The sequence below is a fragment of the Heterocephalus glaber genome, unplaced genomic scaffold, assembly GCF_053883595.1.
Source record: "Heterocephalus glaber isolate CG9 unplaced genomic scaffold, H.glaber_assembly_v1.0 deba00001481, whole genome shotgun sequence".
Classification (NCBI taxonomy): domain Eukaryota; kingdom Metazoa; phylum Chordata; class Mammalia; order Rodentia; family Bathyergidae; genus Heterocephalus; species Heterocephalus glaber.
Window position 1 is genome coordinate 5,943,324 of NW_028258317.1, and position 18,457 is coordinate 5,961,780.

Consider the following 18,457-nt stretch of genomic DNA (forward strand, 5'->3'; position numbering starts at 1 on the left):
TGCATAAGCAAAAATTTTCATATTCAGTGCCAAACTTGAGAAAATTTGTATTTTTTCATCAAGTCTGTTCTAAATCTACAAGGTCCATCTTTTCAGTGGCTTGGATTGCTTCCAAAAGAGAATTCACCATCTTTATAAAGTTCATGAGTTGTAACCAAAGGCAGAGGCCAATGCTAAACCTATCAAAATCTATTCAAATAAAACAATAAATATCAGCTCATCCTTTTAGGAAAGAAGTGGTTTTTCAGCATTAATTTTTAATAAAAGTTAAAAGAAGAAAACAAATCAGGAGAAAATGGACAAATTTAAAACTATGTCTTACCTGATTTCCAAAAGTCCCTTCAGTCCCTCTGCCTGAATTTTTAAAAATAAACACATTTCCTTAATTTAAAAAGTACATTATTTGTCTCTAACCTGAAAGAATGTTCGAGCTTCCTTATACTTGCACTCAATAAATCTAGAGTGTGGTATTTCTTCTAGAAAGTGCGCTGGATCTTTTGGAATGAGAACTTCTAGTCCATCTATAGTAACTTGCTGTAACTCTGGTCTGAAAACAGAGTTAAAATGAATTATAAGGATTTAATTCAGAATACTAGCAGCCTCTTCAAAAATATTAAACACTAGGAATATTAAACAAAAACTAAACTAATATTAAACTAAAATATTAAACACTATAGCTAAACTTCAAATATTTTTTCTTCAATTATCTTGGGCAGCAACTAGGAACTAGAAAGCCTCAAAATCTGGCATCAAACTGCAACTGAGTTTTAAGTATTGTGGCTCATGTATTTTAAAACACTTTTAGACTTATTCATATGTACTTTGTTATTTTTAGAAGTGACAATTTTAAATTACCAATTTACTTTTGGAGCAGTAAATGTTTTTAGCACATAAGACACATAAGTAAATTACAATAGTCTCAGGGTCTCATTACATGCAAAATGCTGAGGATTAGTCTTATACCCTTCTGGACCCCACATTCTGTAAATATTCTTTAAGACTTTTCCATTCTTCTTTATATAAACTATACAACGGCCGGGGATATAGCTCAGTGGCACAGCGCATGCCTGGCAAGTGCAAGGTCCTCAGTTTGATCCCTGGTACCCGGGGAAAAAAAGAACAAACTATAAACTATACAGTGTAGAGGTAGTTTTTATCTATGGGCATGCATATTTTACAGATGTTTGTTGACTGACAATTTTTAATTTAACTGACTAAACTCTGAAACAAGGCTTTAAAAACTAAAAGAAAATGTCTTACAAAGACATTATTTGAAATATAGAATAAGAAAAATGTGCATAACTTTTTACAGAATAGAGCTAAGGTTTTGACAAAAATAATGAGGGGCCATTATTAACAACTATTTTCCTCCACCCCTATTCCTCCTTTGTTCATTTTATTCCTAAAAATCTGGCTTGGTTTAGAAAAAGTTTGACTTCATAAATACCAAAAATGGAGATGGCTTTAGTTTTAAATACCTTTTCCAGTTGTTTTTCAAATATGTGAATAAATATGCTCTTATAGTTCTTAAGTGTAACAGATAAACATGGTCTCTAGAAGTTACCAAGAAAGGTGTTCAATATGAAAATTTCCACAAGGATGGTAAACTTTAAGGCAAAAGACAAATGTTTACTTCTACCTTCACATCACATTCTGGTATTTCAAGCACAGTATAACATCATTATCAGTGACTTCAAATGGGAAACAGATGTACAGCTCTAGGTTACAAACATATATTTGTTGTCTAATTTCAAGAATTTTTTTTCATCCTGCAATTGATAAATTTTATGCAAGTCCCTTCATATAACTGTTTCTCAGAAGAAATATTTTTATTGTTGTAATAGATAAGGATATATTTTGCAGTTTTAAAAAAATGTAAGTACTTAATCCATAATGGCACAAAATAACGAATTATAAAACTCAAGCCTCCATCACAGAAATTGAATCTTTTCTGCTTCCCTGAAGTTCTGTGCGTATCCTAAACCAACCTCCTCCGCTGCCATGTTTGTTTATCCTTTTACTGTTAAAGGATATTTGGGCTGCCTTTAACTGGGAAGACTATGAACAATGTTACTATGAACATTCAAGTAAATTACATATTAGATCTCATTAGAAAATGTAAAAAAAGTATGAGAATTCATGACTCATTTCATATTTCTCCTTTTGGCTCTAAACTTACCTGTCAAAAGCTCCAGGGTAATGACCAAACTGCAACTTTCGAAAAGGAACAAATTTCCTGTCAATGTGTCCCTTGAGTCGTAGATGACCATGCCAGAGGTAGTTGCCACTTCTCCCATGAAAGACCACCAAATGGATGGCATGAGTGGCCCATTTACAGATACAGTGCAGAGGGATTTCAGTTCCAGAAAGTGAGTCTATCCCATCTAGCCGAGGATCTTTGCTCTCAGTCTTTAGGCACTGAAATCCCATATTCTCAGCTACAGGAAACCAGCCTTCCTAAAATCAAATAAACATCAAGCCTGAATATTTAAAACCAAATAATAGTAGCAACACTAAAGTAGCAAAACTAAATTCAAGTTTTACACTGAATTAAAGCCATATTTCTGTTAATTTGGTCCTTGCCAAAAGATTTTAAAATGAAAACGAGAAATTAGAGACATTTATTGCTAAATGGATGCACATTGAGGCAATACTCTTAAGTGAAATAAATAGGACAAACGTGTAAATACCGAATAGTTTCTCTAGTGTGAGAAACTGAAAGTGTAAATAAGGACTAAAAGGTATAATAGGTAATGTGAAATAGGAAGAAAAGGGGCAAAGGGGAAGGGCAAGTAGGAGGGGTAGAGTAAAGGAAAGAAGGAAATGGAATTAGTATGAGAAAATGAAAAATGGAAACAAAGTCTTTGTAAATAGGGAGGGATGGAGGGGTTGAAGGGAGGGCAGGGAAAGGGGGAAAAAATAAGAACAAAGAGAGTATGTAATGGTGCATATCTCCCATGATGAATGTCATTATATTGTATACCTAAAATGTACCAATAAAAGGATATACAAAAAAATATAAAATGAAGGTCATGAGCAGAAGGTAGTGGTGAGAGAATAAAGGAAGTAGCTAAAAGAGAAACTATGTAGCACACAAGGTATGTTCAAGGATTCTCTTTATGAAAATTAAATTGATACAAATTTCTTCCTTGAAATGAGAAAGTTCATTTTAGGGTTCTCTGGCTGGTTCCTGAAAGTAAATGCTAATATCAGGAACACTTAAATTAAATTTCCAATTATGAAATCCTAACACTTTCAATGTTATAACAGAACCCCATTATAGTTAAAACAAACTGAAAAATACTACAGATAAAGTAGTATTATAGATTAAAGTATTATGTATTAAAGTAGTATTATAGATAAGGAAAGAGAATCACAGAAGTCAATTTTCCTAAAGAAAGACAGTAAGATACAAAGGCACTATAAGCATTTAAGTCTTTTCCAACCAAAATCTAGGTCTTTTCCACTAACACTACTTCTCTAGTTTATATAACCACAGAAACTATGTGAGATTCGCAGGGGAGATATTATTACACCTAGTCTACAGTCATGAAAAATAAAACTCTAAGAAGTAATACCAGATATTAAGGTTATAAAATGATGGACTGGGTCTTGAAGTTTGTCTCATTGCCCATTACATTCAGAAACATTTTTCAAGAGCGCTTTCTTCCTATCACTTACTGCCTTTTAGTGTTGCCATCTGAATTAGTTGTAATTTCATCCATGCTCTCATAAAACATAGACACTTCTATGATACTATTTATTGTATTATTTTTAAATTGTTTGTTTAAATGGCTAAACTCCACTAATAGATTCTAAGTTCCTCAACCACATGTATCAACAGTATCTAGAACCCAACAGGTAATCAACAGGTATTTTTGTTGTTTATGTTGTTAAAATAAAAGAAAGTGATTGAGTCTGGTAGATAGTGCTAATTAGTACCAGTCAATGTCTTCTCCTTTCTGTTTTCTTTTTTGAGACAGAGTCTTGCTATGGAGTTCAGGTAGGTCTTGAACTCACAGTAATCCTTCTATCTGAGCCTCCTCAGTGCTGGAATTACAGGTGTGTACCACCATATCCAGCATCCTTTCTGAATACAGAACTAACTTGTGTTCTGGTCAAAGAAATGTAGACAGACATATCATACACTACTTCAAGGCCCTGAAAATATCCCCACAATCCTATGTTCTCGTTCCATTTGCATGTATGAAAGAAAATAACTCCAAGATGAGAAGACCATATAAATGAAACAGCCTGTGTTACTGCCTATAGGAAAGTTGCCTAGAAATATCCCTGATCAGAAACATCCTCAATGGATTTTGTGTAAAGACAAATATTCCTTTCTTGTGCTGAGTTAATGAAATTAAAAGGCTGTTTTTAAGAGCAACCAATGTAACCTACTCTAGCTAATGCAATTTTGCCTTGTTTCTCCAGAATTATCAACTGTAAAGTTTATCTTTTCTTTCATGATGCACCTAAGAAGTAGAAAGCACTGACTGAAGGTGACGGTGACCAATCCAAGAAAAAACATTACAATACTACATAGAATGAAAGGCACTTTAAATTGGTAAATTCAGGAAAAATTAAACAGGCTAGCCAGATCTTGAAAAAAAATCTGACCTTGGTTGAGAGACGAGAGAAAGATGAATAGACAAACTAAGCAGAATTAAAAGGCTTGCCTTCTTAGAACCATAAGAGAGGTCAAAAATAAAGTATTTGCTCTGATCAAGTAAAGATCTGTATCAAGGCTGCAGAAAACTTCTCCCAGTTACCTTGGCAGTGGTTTCCTCACTTTATGTTAACAGTATTAATAAAGAAAAATTGCATGCAAATGAAGTCTACAGTAATTAGAGCTAGTGATCTAATTGGCTCCACCTTGAGAGAAGTTGGAGGACTATTCGTGAAGTGTGTCTGATGTCATATGTATAAAGGGATATACTGAGCGACTGTGCTTATTTTGGGTATAGCTGACTTTTGACTGTTCCACTGACACTGGCCATAAGAGTTTTGCCCATTGTACCATATTTCCTTTCCTTCAAAGCAGTAGTTCTCAAGGCAAATGGTACTGTACTTGAGATATTTTGGAAACTTGTGGGGATACTTTTGGTTTATTACAATGATATACCAACATTTAGAGTCACAGGTTAGGAACACTAGACATCCTTTAATCCAAAATATCAAAATGTATCCTGTGTCCTACATAATTTCAGATGTTCTATCAGATGATCACAAAATGAAAAACTTGTTTATAATTAAATGAGCCCCTATTTCATAAAAATAGAATAGTCATGTCAATGAAGAAACATTTTACTCTTTTGTTGTTGAAAACTTGTTCACTATTTTGAAAATTCACATTACTAAGAATAATTTCATTCATACAAGTCTGTAATTGCAGACTTTATATTCTGTGATCTTGCTTATAAATACAAGCATTTGAATTATTTTGTTTTCCAGTATAAAATATACCTGAATATTTAACACTGAAATATACACTACATCCTTTTATTTTCACATAGTTTATATAAAACATTATTTTGATTTGGGGAATTATGTATATAGAAGGGTTATAATTTCTACAAACTTCATTTTCAGAAAATAAAGGACATTATACAATGCTCTTTATAAAAATAGCTTGTAAGTTTTGTAATCTTTTTTTTTTTTCTGGTACCAGGGATCGAACTCGGGACCTTGCACTTGTGAGGCAGGCGGCGGAACCACTGAGCTAAATCCCTGGCCCCCTGAATTTTGTAATCTTTTTCTATGAGAAAATCAAAGAACTCAATAGAGATGACTTATAAGTACTAACATTAAAAGTCTCTCCAGTGAAAACACTGGGACACTCTTATTATCATACAGTAAAGGTCACTGGTCAATGAAGCCTAACTATTAAAAAAGAAAAAAAACCCTTCCAATTAGTTTGCACTCTTTTGTTCTGAAATATGAAAAAACCCCATCAAATATTGTAGAAAACCTACACCAGAAAAATACAGAAGTAGACCTCCCATGAAAGCAAGCAGGCCAGTGCCAAACACATGCTTCCCCCCAACCCACATGAGCAAGCAGACCCATGCAGGAAAGTGCCTCAGTCCCATGCAAGAAAACAGGCCTGTACTAGATGTGAGGTCCCCAAAAAACAAAGGGCAAGACCATTCACTAACTCCAAGCTGGGTCTACATTTTGGTTCCTCTTGGCACAGGGCAGCAGAGGCGAGGACAATGCTCTGGAGAGAAGAGCAATCAGACCCCATGAATGTTGACATTAAGTCCACTTGAACCCTGGCCCCGTGGCTTACATCCAGTGGAGACCAGAGATCTGATGGTGTGCCCATCTACCAATGGGAGCAAGCACACATCTTGGTTTGGATGGTAACCACTCTGGGATGAACATACAAATGAGCCTCTGGTAGAGGGAGGTCACCACAAAAACCCACAGGCACTAATGACTGACTAGACCTCAAGACTGCAGATCTTGGAAAGAAACTACTTTTTCAAAAATAGGGAAGTAAAAATATGGTGGAGTGGTGAGTTGCAACAACTTAGCCTCTCCGAGATTTGGTATCCAGACTCTGGATAACTTGGAAAAGAAACAGAGAAGTAGTTCCCCAGGAGCCAGGAGGGAACTGACAAAAAAAAAAAAAAGTTGCAAAATATAGAAGAAACAGAACACATGACAGAGCAGGGAAGGGACCCTTTGAACATTCTTGGCAGACTGAGTGGCTGCAAGTGGCTTATCACGGCTATAAGCAGCAGTATTCATGGCTGCAAACAGCTCACTGCAACTGATGTGACAAAGTACAAAGACAAATTTCTTCTCATAGCAGAATGAAATGAGCTGGCAGCAGCTGTGATCTGCAAGAGCACAAGATTCTGCTACCAGTGTGTCCTTCTACAGACAACAGCTGGTGATGACCTTAATACAAGTACCTGTCTTTCCCTGAAGAGAGTGCTTGCTGGGACACCAGTCTGGGGACATGCTGAGAGTTTGAACTTCGGACTCAGAACAGACACTTGGCTCTGGGGCTCCCAGTGTTACAAAAGGGTGAAGGACAACCACGGTAGAGAGACAGTGAGCAGACAGCAGGCTGGAAAGAGTTTTCCCAAGGGTTTGGGGCTAAAGAACACAGACTCAGGTCTTGTGGCCAAAGGCCAGGCTCAGGCTGAGCTGCACGGGATTTGCAAGTCAGTATCAGCACTTTTGCCATATTATCCACTGATGCCTGTATCCAGCAGAGATATGGGGTCTGACTACCTTATTTATCTACCAGTATGAGCAGGGAAACATCTTGACTGGAACACTACCCCAAAGCTAGATTCTTAAAGAAAGTCATGCAGCCAAAATAACAAAAAATTTTCTCTTTTTTGCCTGTTTCTTTCTTCATATTTTTCTTATTTTTCCATTTTTTTAATGTGTATTTTTTCTTTCTCCTTTTTTCTTTTATCTTAGTTTGTAGAGGGTAAGGGAATTCTCCCTTGTCTTTTTCCCTTGGTTCTTTTTCCTTTCCCTACCTACTCTTCTTACGTGTTATTAGTTTTTCTTTCTTTTCTTTCCTCTTTTCCCTTTTAATTTCTCCCTTTAACTTTTTCACTCATATTTTTATTCATCATATAATTTCTTAGTTTCCCTTTTCCATTATTTATTTCTCATCAATTTTCCTGTTACCCCTACCTAACTACATAAACATCTCTCTACCCCCATTAGGATCATTTGCCCCTCTTCTTTCTCTTCTTTCCCATATCACATGGTTTAAGGTCTCAAGTTTTTCATCTTGTATTCCCTGCCAACTCCCTGTATCTTTAATAGTATAACCATAATGCTTTATTTATCTTTAAATACGTGGTACCTAGGTTCAAGAACTTTTTTGTTCTAAGATTCTGGAAAAGACAGCCACATTCACATTCATGTAGAAAAGATGACCTTGTGTTCATCACCCAATGTAGAGTTTGCAAAGAAAAACAAAATTTTGCCAGGAACAACCAATTCTGTTTGTGACCCAAATTGTTTGCAAACAAAAGTGTTTGAGAACTGAGGTACCACTGTAGTTGACCTATAAAATCACTTTTGAATGCTTTTCTACTATTAGAGGAGATATAGCTGTCACATTTAGCTCAAATAGCTGTGAGTGGGTCAATACTAGGATTGTCTTCATGTTTACAGTATAATTGTGGATTTCTTCTCTAGGGTTAAGGTACATAATTGGTTCTCATGGTATGCTAATACCCAACTTGCATTGTATGATGCTACTGTAACTGATTTGCTAGATACGATTGTAGCTGACTTGTCTTGTAGCTGATTTGCTTGATATTGGTCACATAATTGTTGAAGCATGTGAAGATAAGGCAGCAAAATGCCTCCTAAAACTCCCAAGTCCACAAAAGCCAATGCAGGGATACTAAGGGGGAGAAGAGTGTAAGTTATACACCTGAATTTGGAAAGGATAACAGAAGAGGTTAGAAAAATAGATCGAAGAGGTACTCATTGGGATGTCAGAAAACATAACTAAACAGGTAATGAAAGGAATAACCAAAATGATACAGGAGCTTTCAGAAGATACTAATAAAAAGCTAGATGAACTAAACAAAATGTTACAGAACATGAATGCCTAGTTTAGCAAACAAAGTCCAGGAAAATGTTTGAATAAGAAATTCAGGAAATGAAGAATTATATTGAAAGTGTGGGCAGCAGAAGGGATCAGTCTGAGGACAGAATATTAGAACTAGAACACAATGATGCTTTCAAAGGCCAACTACTCAAAGATACCTCAAAGGCAACAAGAGAACATGAAACATGATCCAGCAATTGCTAACTGATATTAAGAAAACTAATCTAAGAGTAATAGGGATAATTTAAAAATCAGAAGACATGACAAATGGCATAAAGAACCTGTTCACAGAAATAATGGCAGAAAATTTCCCAATATAAGGGAAGAAATAAACATACAGATAAGTGAGGGATATAGAACTCCAAATAACCAAGACCAAAATAGATGCGTTCCATGCTATATAATATTCAAAGTAACAGTACACTAATACCTCAGTTAACAAATGCTTCTGTTTATGAACAATTCAGTTTACGAACAGAAGTATCTGGCAAAATTTTGCTTCTGTTTGTGAACTACGCATTCAGTGACAAACACAACCATACCCATGTTCCCCAGAATCATGAAACAAATTAAGTTTGTGAACTGGGATAGCACTGTAATCCATCACAGGGACAAAATATTAAAAGTTATTAGAGAAAACCAACAAATCACATATAAAGGTAAACCCATTAGAACTATAGCTGACTTCTCAAAACAAACCTTAAAGGCCAGGAAGGCTTGAAGTGAAGTGTCTTAATCCCTAAAAGATAACTTCCAACCCTGACTCTTGTACTTTGCACAACTGTTTTTCAACATTGATGAGCTTTTACTTCCATGACAAGGAACACTTCAAGAAATTCATGACCACCAAAACAGCATTATAAAAAATTCTCAAGGATATCCTATAGAGAGACAATGAAAACCAACAATGGTAAGATAGCGCAGAAGTGAAGAACAAAGAGGACCTCTCTGAGGTTCCTCAATGAAAATTGAAGCCCACTGGAAAGTGAAGGAAATCTGCAATAAAGGCACACTGGACCACTGTGGTTGTGGTCCTCCCTGGTATACTGAAAACAAGATTGCCTAAGAGTCATTAGAGACTCAAAGCCTAAAAAAGACCAGCAATATGTGGAAGATACTTCTGAGAAGTAACACTCCATAAGGGCTCAAAACACAAGTAATAAAGATACTCACAATAAGCAACATTCAACTATCAGCTCAGGAATTAAACCAAAACACAGCACCAACAATAAAATTAGAAATGAGAAGACACTTAAACAAGGTGTGAACTCAGACTTTCAGCTCACCAAAGGCAAATTCTGGGGGAAATGAGGTGGAAAAATCTGATAATCAACCACCTGGACGCCCTGAACTGATAGCACAGGAAGTGACAAAACAGATGAATGAGGCTCTAGAAAAATTCAAAACAGAAATAATTTCCCAGATAACTACAGAGATGGTGAGCAGAGTGAAACACATGATTAGAGACTCTAGAAAAGAAACAGATAAAAAAATAGATGAGCTCAGGACCATGATGGAAGGCATGAATGCCCAAGATAGGAAAGAAATGGAAACCATGTATGCCCAACATGGGAAAAAAATGGAATCCATGAAACAGATTCAAGCAGATATCCAGATTAAAAACTCCAGTGAAAGTATTCACAGCAGACAGAGTGAATGTGAAGATAGAATATCAGATATAGAAAACAGAATTTCAGTTAGTGACTATGAAAAGAGAGATTTCTTAAAAATAGTAAGGGACCATGAGAAATCAATCCAGCAGCTGCTAGATGATGCAAAGAATAACATAAGACTGATAAGAGGCCATGAAAAAGCAAGAAAAAGTACAAATGACATAAAAAAAACTGTTCACAGAAGTAATAGCAGAAAACTTCCCAGAGGAAAAGAATGTGACATACAGATAAGTGAGGTATATAGAATGCAAACTAGCCACAATCAAAAAAAAAAAAAAAAAAAAAACTACACCTAGACATATAATAGTAAAATCCCAAAAACCCAACAGAAGAACAAAATTCTACAAGCAGTTAGAGAAAAGAAAGAAATCACATACAAAGGAAAGCTCATCAGAATCACAGCTGACTTTTCAACAGAAACCCTCAAGTTAAGGAGAGCCTGGAGTGAAGCATTTCAAATCCTAAAAGAAAATAACCTCCAGCCTAGGCTTTTGTATCCTGAAAAATTATCTTTCAAAATCAGTGGAGAAATTAGATACTTCCACAACAAAGAACACCTAAGAAACTTCATGAACAACAAACCAGGACTCCAAATAATTCTAAACAATATCCTACAAAAAGACAATGAGGGTCACAACTCCATGAGGCCAAACAGAGTGAAGCCTTCAGGCAAGAAAACAGAACTAAAGAAAACGATTCAAAAATTCATTTGGTACCAGAAGAGGCCTAGAATAGCAAAAGGAATTCTAGGCAACAGAGACAGGGCAGGGGGTTTCACAATCCCCAACTTGAAACCATACTACAAAGCCACTGTGATAAAAACAGCATGGTACTGGCAAAGAAAGAGACCCTAGGATCAGTGGAATAGATTAGAAGATACAGAAACAACTCCAAACATACTTAGCCACCTCATGTTTGACAAAGGAGCCAACTCTCCTCATGGAGGAAAGACAGCCTCTTTGACAAATGGTGTTGGAAAAACTGGGTTTCAACCTGCCAAAGATTAAAACTAGGCCCATATCTATCACCATGCACTAAACTAAAATTGACAGAAATACTAAACTTGCTGGAAGTTAGGTAGAGCTCTTGAAGACACTGGCATAGGAAAAGACTTTATGAACAAAACCTCAGTAGCACAGGAACTGGCACAAAGAATCAACAACTGGGATCTCATCTTATTAAAAAGCTTCTGCACTGCAAGAGAAACCACCAACAGAGCTAACAGACAACCTACACTGTGGGAAAAAAATTTTAGCACCTGTAATTCAAAGGGCTACTATCTAGAATATATAAAGAACTGAAAAAAAACAGACCCCCCAAATTCAAAGACCCAATTCAAAAATGGGCATCTGAAATGAAGACATTTCTCAGACAAAGAAGTAAAAGCAGCAAATAAACATATGGAAAAATGTTCAACATCACTGGTCATTCAAGAGATGAAGATAAAAACAACACTGAGACTCCATCTCACCACAGAAAGAATGGCTGCTATCAAGAAATAAACCACTAATAAATGCTGGCAGGGTTGTGGGGAGAAAGGAACCCTTCTCCACTGTTGGTGTGCATGTAGACTGGTGCAACCACTGTGAAAATCAATATGGAGATACCTCAAAAAAACTAAGATTAGAGGTCTGATCTGTCCTAGCTATTCCCCTACTGGGTATCTTCCAAAAACAATTAAAAGAATCATACCACAGCGATATATGTGCACCCATGTTTATAGTGGCACAATTTGTAATAGCTGAAGCTTGGAAGCAGCGCAAATGACCATCAGCTGGAAACTGGATAAAGAAGATGTGGTTTTGTTTATAAAATGGAGTACTACTCAGCCATAAAGAAAGAAAAACTAGAGTCATTTATAGATAAATGGATGCATATCGAGGCTATACTCTTAAGTGAAATAAATAGGATACACAAGTGTAAATACTGAATAGTTTCTGGTGTGAGAAACTGAAAGTATAAATAAGGATTAAAATGAATAATTGATAATGTAAAAAAGGAAGAAAAGGTCCAAAGGGGAAGGGGAGGTGGGAGGAGTAGGGGAAAGTAAAGGAGGGAAAGGAAAAAATATGAGAAAAGGAAAAATCTGGAAACAAAGTCTTTGTAAACAGGGAGAGGTGGAGGGGTTGAAGGGAGGGTAGGGGAATAGGGAAAAAATAAGAATTTTATGTAAAGGTACAAGTTCCCAATGATAAATATAAATGTACTATATATCAAAAATGTACCAATAAAAGAATTTCTGAAAATAAAAAAAGAAAACTAATAATACTAATAACTCAAAATAATGAATATACCTACAGGGATGAGCAGCTAAACAAGAGGGAAAGAACGGAAATCAGCAATAGGACAACAATGCAATGACAGGAAGAAGTCAATTATCTTTCACTAGTAACTCTCAATGTGAATGGTCTCAATGTCCCAATGAAAAGACAGATTGGCAGAATGGATCAAGAAACAAAACCCAATGATATGCAGTATAAAAGAAATACATTTAATTAAAAAAGAAATTCACAGGCTAAAAATCAAAGGATGGAAAACAATATTCCACATAGCAGAAACCCAGAAAAAATCAGGAGTAGCTATCCTAATGTCAGACACAGTGTATTTCAAGCCAAAACTGATCAGAGGAGATAAAGATGGTCACTATATATTAGTTAAGGGAATAATTCAACAGGAAAAGATAACAACTATAAACATGTATGTACTAAACACTGGCACACCCAACTTCATAAAACAAACATGACTGGGCATGAAAAACTGGGTAAACACCAACACAATTGTAATGCAGGACTTTAAAACCGCAGTGACACAAGTTAATCAACTAGACACATGGACTTTGAATACACGAACTTAACAGATATCTACAGAGTGTTCCATCCAAGAACAACAGAACACTCTTCTTAGCAGCACACGGGACTTTCTCCAAAACAGACCACACACTAGCCAATACAGCATACATAAGTACATGCAAAAGAATCAAAATTAGCCTATGCATCTTATTAGACCATAGTGCAATGAAACTAAAAATCAATGGCAAAAGAAACCACAGAAATTTTTTTTTTTTTGCTTAAATTCTTTTATTGGTACATTTTAGGTATACAATATGTTTACATTTATCATTGGGTGCTTGTTCCTGTACATAATGTATCTTGGTTCTTATTTTTTCCCCATTACCTGTGCACTCTTCACCCCTAAATCCTTCCCTATTTACACAGATTTCATTTCCATTTTTTTTCTTTTCTAATAATTTTCCTTTCCATTTTTCCCTTTGCCCATCTCCTCCCACCACCCCTACCCCTTTGGGCCTTTTCCTATTTCAAATTATCAATTATTAGTTATTAATCCTTTTAATCTTTATTTACACTCTCAGTTTCTCACACTAGAGAAACTATTTGGTATTTACACATGTGTCTTATTTATTTCACTTAAGAGTATGGCCTCAATATGCATCCATTTACCTATAAATGACTCTAGTTTCTCGTTCTTTATGGCTGAGTAGTACTCTATTTTATTAAAAAAAACCCACATTTTCATCCAGTTTCCAGTTGATGGGCAATCGGGCTGCTTCTAAGCTTTAGTTATTACAAACTGTGCCGCTATGAATATGGGTGCACATATATCACTGCAGTATGATTCTTTTAATTCTTTTGGGAAGATACCCAGCAGGGGAATAGCTGGGTCAAATGGGACCTCTAGTCCTAGTTCTTTGAGGTATCTCCATACTGACTTCCACAGTGGTTGCACCAGTCTGCACTCCCACCAACAACGGAGAAGGGTTCCTTTCTCCCCACAATCCCACCAGCATGTTATTTGTTGATTTCTCGATAACAGCCATTCTTTCTCAGGTGAGGTGGAATCTCAGTGTTGTTTTCATCTGCATCTCTCGAATGACCAGTGACGTTGAACATCTTTTCATATATTTATTTGCTGCTTTTACTTCTTTGTCTGAGAAATGTCTGTTCATTTCAGATGCCCATTTTTGAATTGGGTCTTTGAATTTGGGGAGTCTGATTTTTTTCAATTCTTTATATATTCTAGATAGTAGTCCTTTGTCTGAGTTACAGCTGTTAAAAATTTTTTCCCATATTGTAGGTTGTCTGTTAGCTCTGTTGGTGGTTTCTTTTGCAGTGCAGAAGCTTTTTAATAAGATGAGATCCCAGTTGTTCTTTCTGCTAGTTCCTGTGCTGTTGAGGTTTTGTTCATAAAGTCTTTTCCTATGCCAATGTCTTCAAGAGTTCTACCTAACTTATCTTGCAGCAAGTTTAGTGTGTCTGTCTTAATATTTATATCTTTAATCCACTTTGATCTTAGTTTAGTGCATGGTGTGATAGGTATGGGTCTAGTTTTAATCTCTAGCAGGTTGAAATCCAGTTATTCCAACACCATTTATTAAATAGGCTATCTTTCCTCCAATAATGGTGGTTGGCTCCTTTGTCAAAGAAGAGGTGGCTGAGCATGTCTGGAGTTGTTTCTGTATCTTCTAATCTATTCCACTGATCCTCAGGTCTGTTCCTTTGCCAGTACCATGCTGATTTTATCACAGTAGCTTTGTAGTATAGTTTCAAGTTGGGGACTGTGATACCCCTTGCCATGTCTCTGTTGCTTAGAATTGCTTTAGCTATTCTAGGTCTCTTATGGTTCCAAATGAATTTTTGGATTTTCTCTAGTTCTGTGAAGTATATTGTTGGAATTTCAACTCACATTGCGTTGAATCTATATAATAGTTTTGGAAGTATGGCCATTTTCACTATATTGGTTCTTCCTACCCAGGAGCAATGGATGTCTTTCCATTTTCTTGTATCCTCTTCAATCTCTTTTTTCAGAGTGCTGTAGTTTTCAATGTAGAGGTCTTTTGCTTCCTTTGTTAGATTGATTCCTAGATATTTCATTTTTGGGGATGCTATTGTAAAAGGAATTGTTTCCCTAATTTCTCTCTCAATGAGTCTGCTATTTGTGTATAAGAAGGCTATTGTTGAGTGTTGACCTTATATCCAGCTACTCTACTGAATCTGTAAATTAAGTCTAGAAGTCTTTTGGCAGAGTATTTTGGGTCTTCTATGTAAAGTATCATATCATCAGCAAATAATGACAATTTAAATTTTTCCTTTCTATCTTTATTCCTTTTATTTCTTTCTCTTTTCTAATTGCCATGGCTAATGTTTCCAGAGCTATACGGAGCAGGAGTGGTGACAGTGGGCATCTTTGTCTTGTTCCTGATTTTAGCGTGAAAGTTTTCAGTTTTTGACCATCAGTATGATGTTGGCTGTTGGTTTTTCATAGATAGCCTTAATCAGGTTGAGATAAAGACCTTCTATTCCAATTTTCTGTGGCATTTTTATCATGAACGGGTATTGGATTTTATCGAATGGTTTTTCTGCATCTATTGAGATGATCATATGGTTTTTGTCCTTGACTCTAGTAATATGGTGTATTACATTTGATTTGTGAATGTTGAACCATCCTTGCATCCCTGGGATAAATCCGACTTGGTCAGGGTGTATGATCTTCTTGATGACCCTCTGTATTCTGTTTGCCAGTATCTTGTTGAAAATTTTTGCATCTATGTTCATTAGGGAGATGTTCCTGTAGTTCTCTTTTTGGACTGGATCTTTGCCTGGTTTTGGAATCAAAGTAACACTTGTTTCCAGGAATGAGTTTGGGAGCCTTGCTTCCCTTTGTATTTCCTTGATGAGTTTAGAGTAATGGCATTAGTTCTTCTTTAAATGTCTTGTAGAATTCAGCAATGAAGCCATCAGGACCTGGGCTTTTCTTTGTTGGTAAAGTTTTTATTACATTTTCAATTTCACTCATTGTAATTGGGGTGTTTAGAATTTCTATATCTTCTTCATTTATCTTTGGCAATTCATATGTATCTAGGAATCTGTCCATTTCTTCTGTGTTTTCCATTTTATTAGAGTACAGGTTCTCGAAGTAGGTATTGATGACCCTCTGGATCTCTGCTGGTTCTATTGTGACTTCCCCTTTTTCGTTCTTAATTGCATGGATTTGAGCCTTTTCTTTCTTTTTGATATGGTTGGCTAAGGTTTATCGATTTTATTTATTCTTTCAAAAAACCAACTCTTTGATTCATTAATTTTTTGTATCATTCTCTTAGTCTCCATTGCGTTGATTTCTGCTCTGATCTTTATAATTTACTCTCTTGTGCAAGCTTTGGGTTTGTTATTCTCTTCTTTTTCTAGGAGTTTGAGGTTTTGCATTAGGTTATTTATCAGAGTTCTCTCTGTTTTCCTAATATGGGTAGTCACTGCTATGAATTTCCCATGTAGAACTGCTTTCATTGTGTCCCACAGATTCCTCTATGTTGTACTGGCATTATCATTTACTTGTAGAAACTGTCTAATTTCTTCTTTAATTTCCTCTGTGATCCACTGGTTGTTCAAGAGGGTGCTATTCAATTTCCAGGTGTTTGTGGGAGTTTTGCAGTTTCTCATGTTATTGATCTCCAATTTTATTGCACTACGGTCTGATAATATACAGGCGGTAATTTCAATTCTTTACATTGACTTAGACATGTCCTGTGGGCTAGCAAGTGGTCTATTTTGGAGAATGACCCATGTGCAGCTGAAAAGAATGTGTATTCTGATTTTGTGGGGTGGAACACTCTGTAAATATCTATTAAGTCCATTTGTTCAATAGCTTGGTTCAGTTCTTGAATTTCGTTGTTAATTTTTTGTCTAGATGATCTATTTGTGATAGTGGGGTATTGAGGTCCCCCACTACAATTGTATTAGTGCTTATTTGGTTTTGCATGTCCATTAATATTTGTTTTGTACAGTTGGGGGCATTCATATTTGGTGCATATATATTTAGGATTGTCGTCTCTTCCTCTTGGATTGTTCCCAAGGGTGTAGTGACCATCTTTGTCTCTCTTAATTAATTTTGATTTGAAATCTACTTTGTCTGAAAATAAGATTGCTACCCCTGCTTTTTTCTGGGTTCCTGTTCTGTGGAGAGCCATTTTCCATCCTTTTACTTTAAGTCTATGAATTTCTTTTTGAGTTAGGTGTGTTTTTTGTATACAGCATATTGCTGGATTTTGCTTCTTAATCCAGTCTGTCTACTTCTTTTGATTGAATTGAGGCCATTCACATCGATAGTTATAATTGATAGATATTGACTCATCCTTGTCATGATGTTTTATTGTTGTTGGCTCTTATTTCTTTTTCCCCCTTTCCCTTTAGTTTCTCACCTTACCTGGTGGCTTCCCTCCGTTGAGCCTCATGGAGTTGTGACCTTCATTGGCTTTTTCTTGGATATTGCTTAGAATTGTTTGGAGTGCTGGTTTAGTGTTCATGAAATTTCTCAGGTGTTCTTTGCCACTGAAGTATCTAATTTCCCTATCAATTTTGAAAGATAATTTTTCAGGATACAACAGTCTAGGTTGGAAGTTACTTTCTTTTAGGGCTTGAAATACTTCACTCTAGGCTCTCCTTGATTTGAGGGTTTGGGATGAGAAGTCTGCCATGATTCTGATGGGCTTTCCTTTATAAGTGACTTGTTTCTTTTCTCTAACTGCCTGTAGGATTTTGTTCTTCTGTTGGGTTTCTGGGATCTTGACTATTATATGTCTAGGTGTACATTTTTTTTTTTTATTGTGGCTCAGTGGAGTATATGCCTCCAGATATTCTTTATACACATGGAAATTAAACAATACTCTCTTGAATAATCAATGGGTCTCAGAAGAATTTAAGAAGAAATTACACATTTCTTAGAATCAAATGATAATGTGAATAAAACATAGTGAAATCTGTGGGACACAATGAAAGCAGTCCGAAGAGGAAAGTTTATAGCTTTGAATGCCCACATCAGAAAACAGAGTGCACTCAAATAAAATAACATTTTCATTATTTCTAAGAGCATAGAAAAACAAGAACAATCCAAACTCAAAGCTAGCTCCAGGAAGGAAATTATGAAGATAGAGCAGAAATAAATGAAATTGAGACTTAAGAACAATATAAAGAATCAATGAATTGAACAGCTGGTTCTTTGAAACACTCAACAAAATTACAAACTCTTAGCCAATGTTACCAAAACAAGAGAAGACCAACATCCATGCAGTTAGAAATGAAAAAGGTGAAATCACAACAGATTCTGTTAAAATGTAGAAGATCATGGATAACTACTTTGAGAACCTTTACTAAAATATAAAGAAAATTCAGAAGAA

The 18,457-nt window shown here is 35.8% G+C and overlaps 1 protein-coding gene across 18 annotated transcripts in view; it reads right to left on the reverse strand.

The window, feature by feature from the left end:
- Fktn (fukutin) overlaps nucleotides 1-18,457 on the reverse strand; it is a 110,377-nt gene that overhangs the window by 56,609 nt on the left and 35,311 nt on the right. For all 18 annotated transcript variants that reach the window (XM_087184218.1, XM_087184219.1, XM_004848180.3 and 15 more), the window contains 2 exons: nucleotides 2,180-2,457; nucleotides 415-547 (listed from right to left, as the gene is read on the reverse strand). In XM_087184218.1, the coding sequence (XP_087040344.1) occupies nucleotides 415-547; nucleotides 2,180-2,457 (411 nt within the window). The remainder of the gene's footprint in view (nucleotides 1-414; nucleotides 548-2,179; nucleotides 2,458-18,457) is intronic.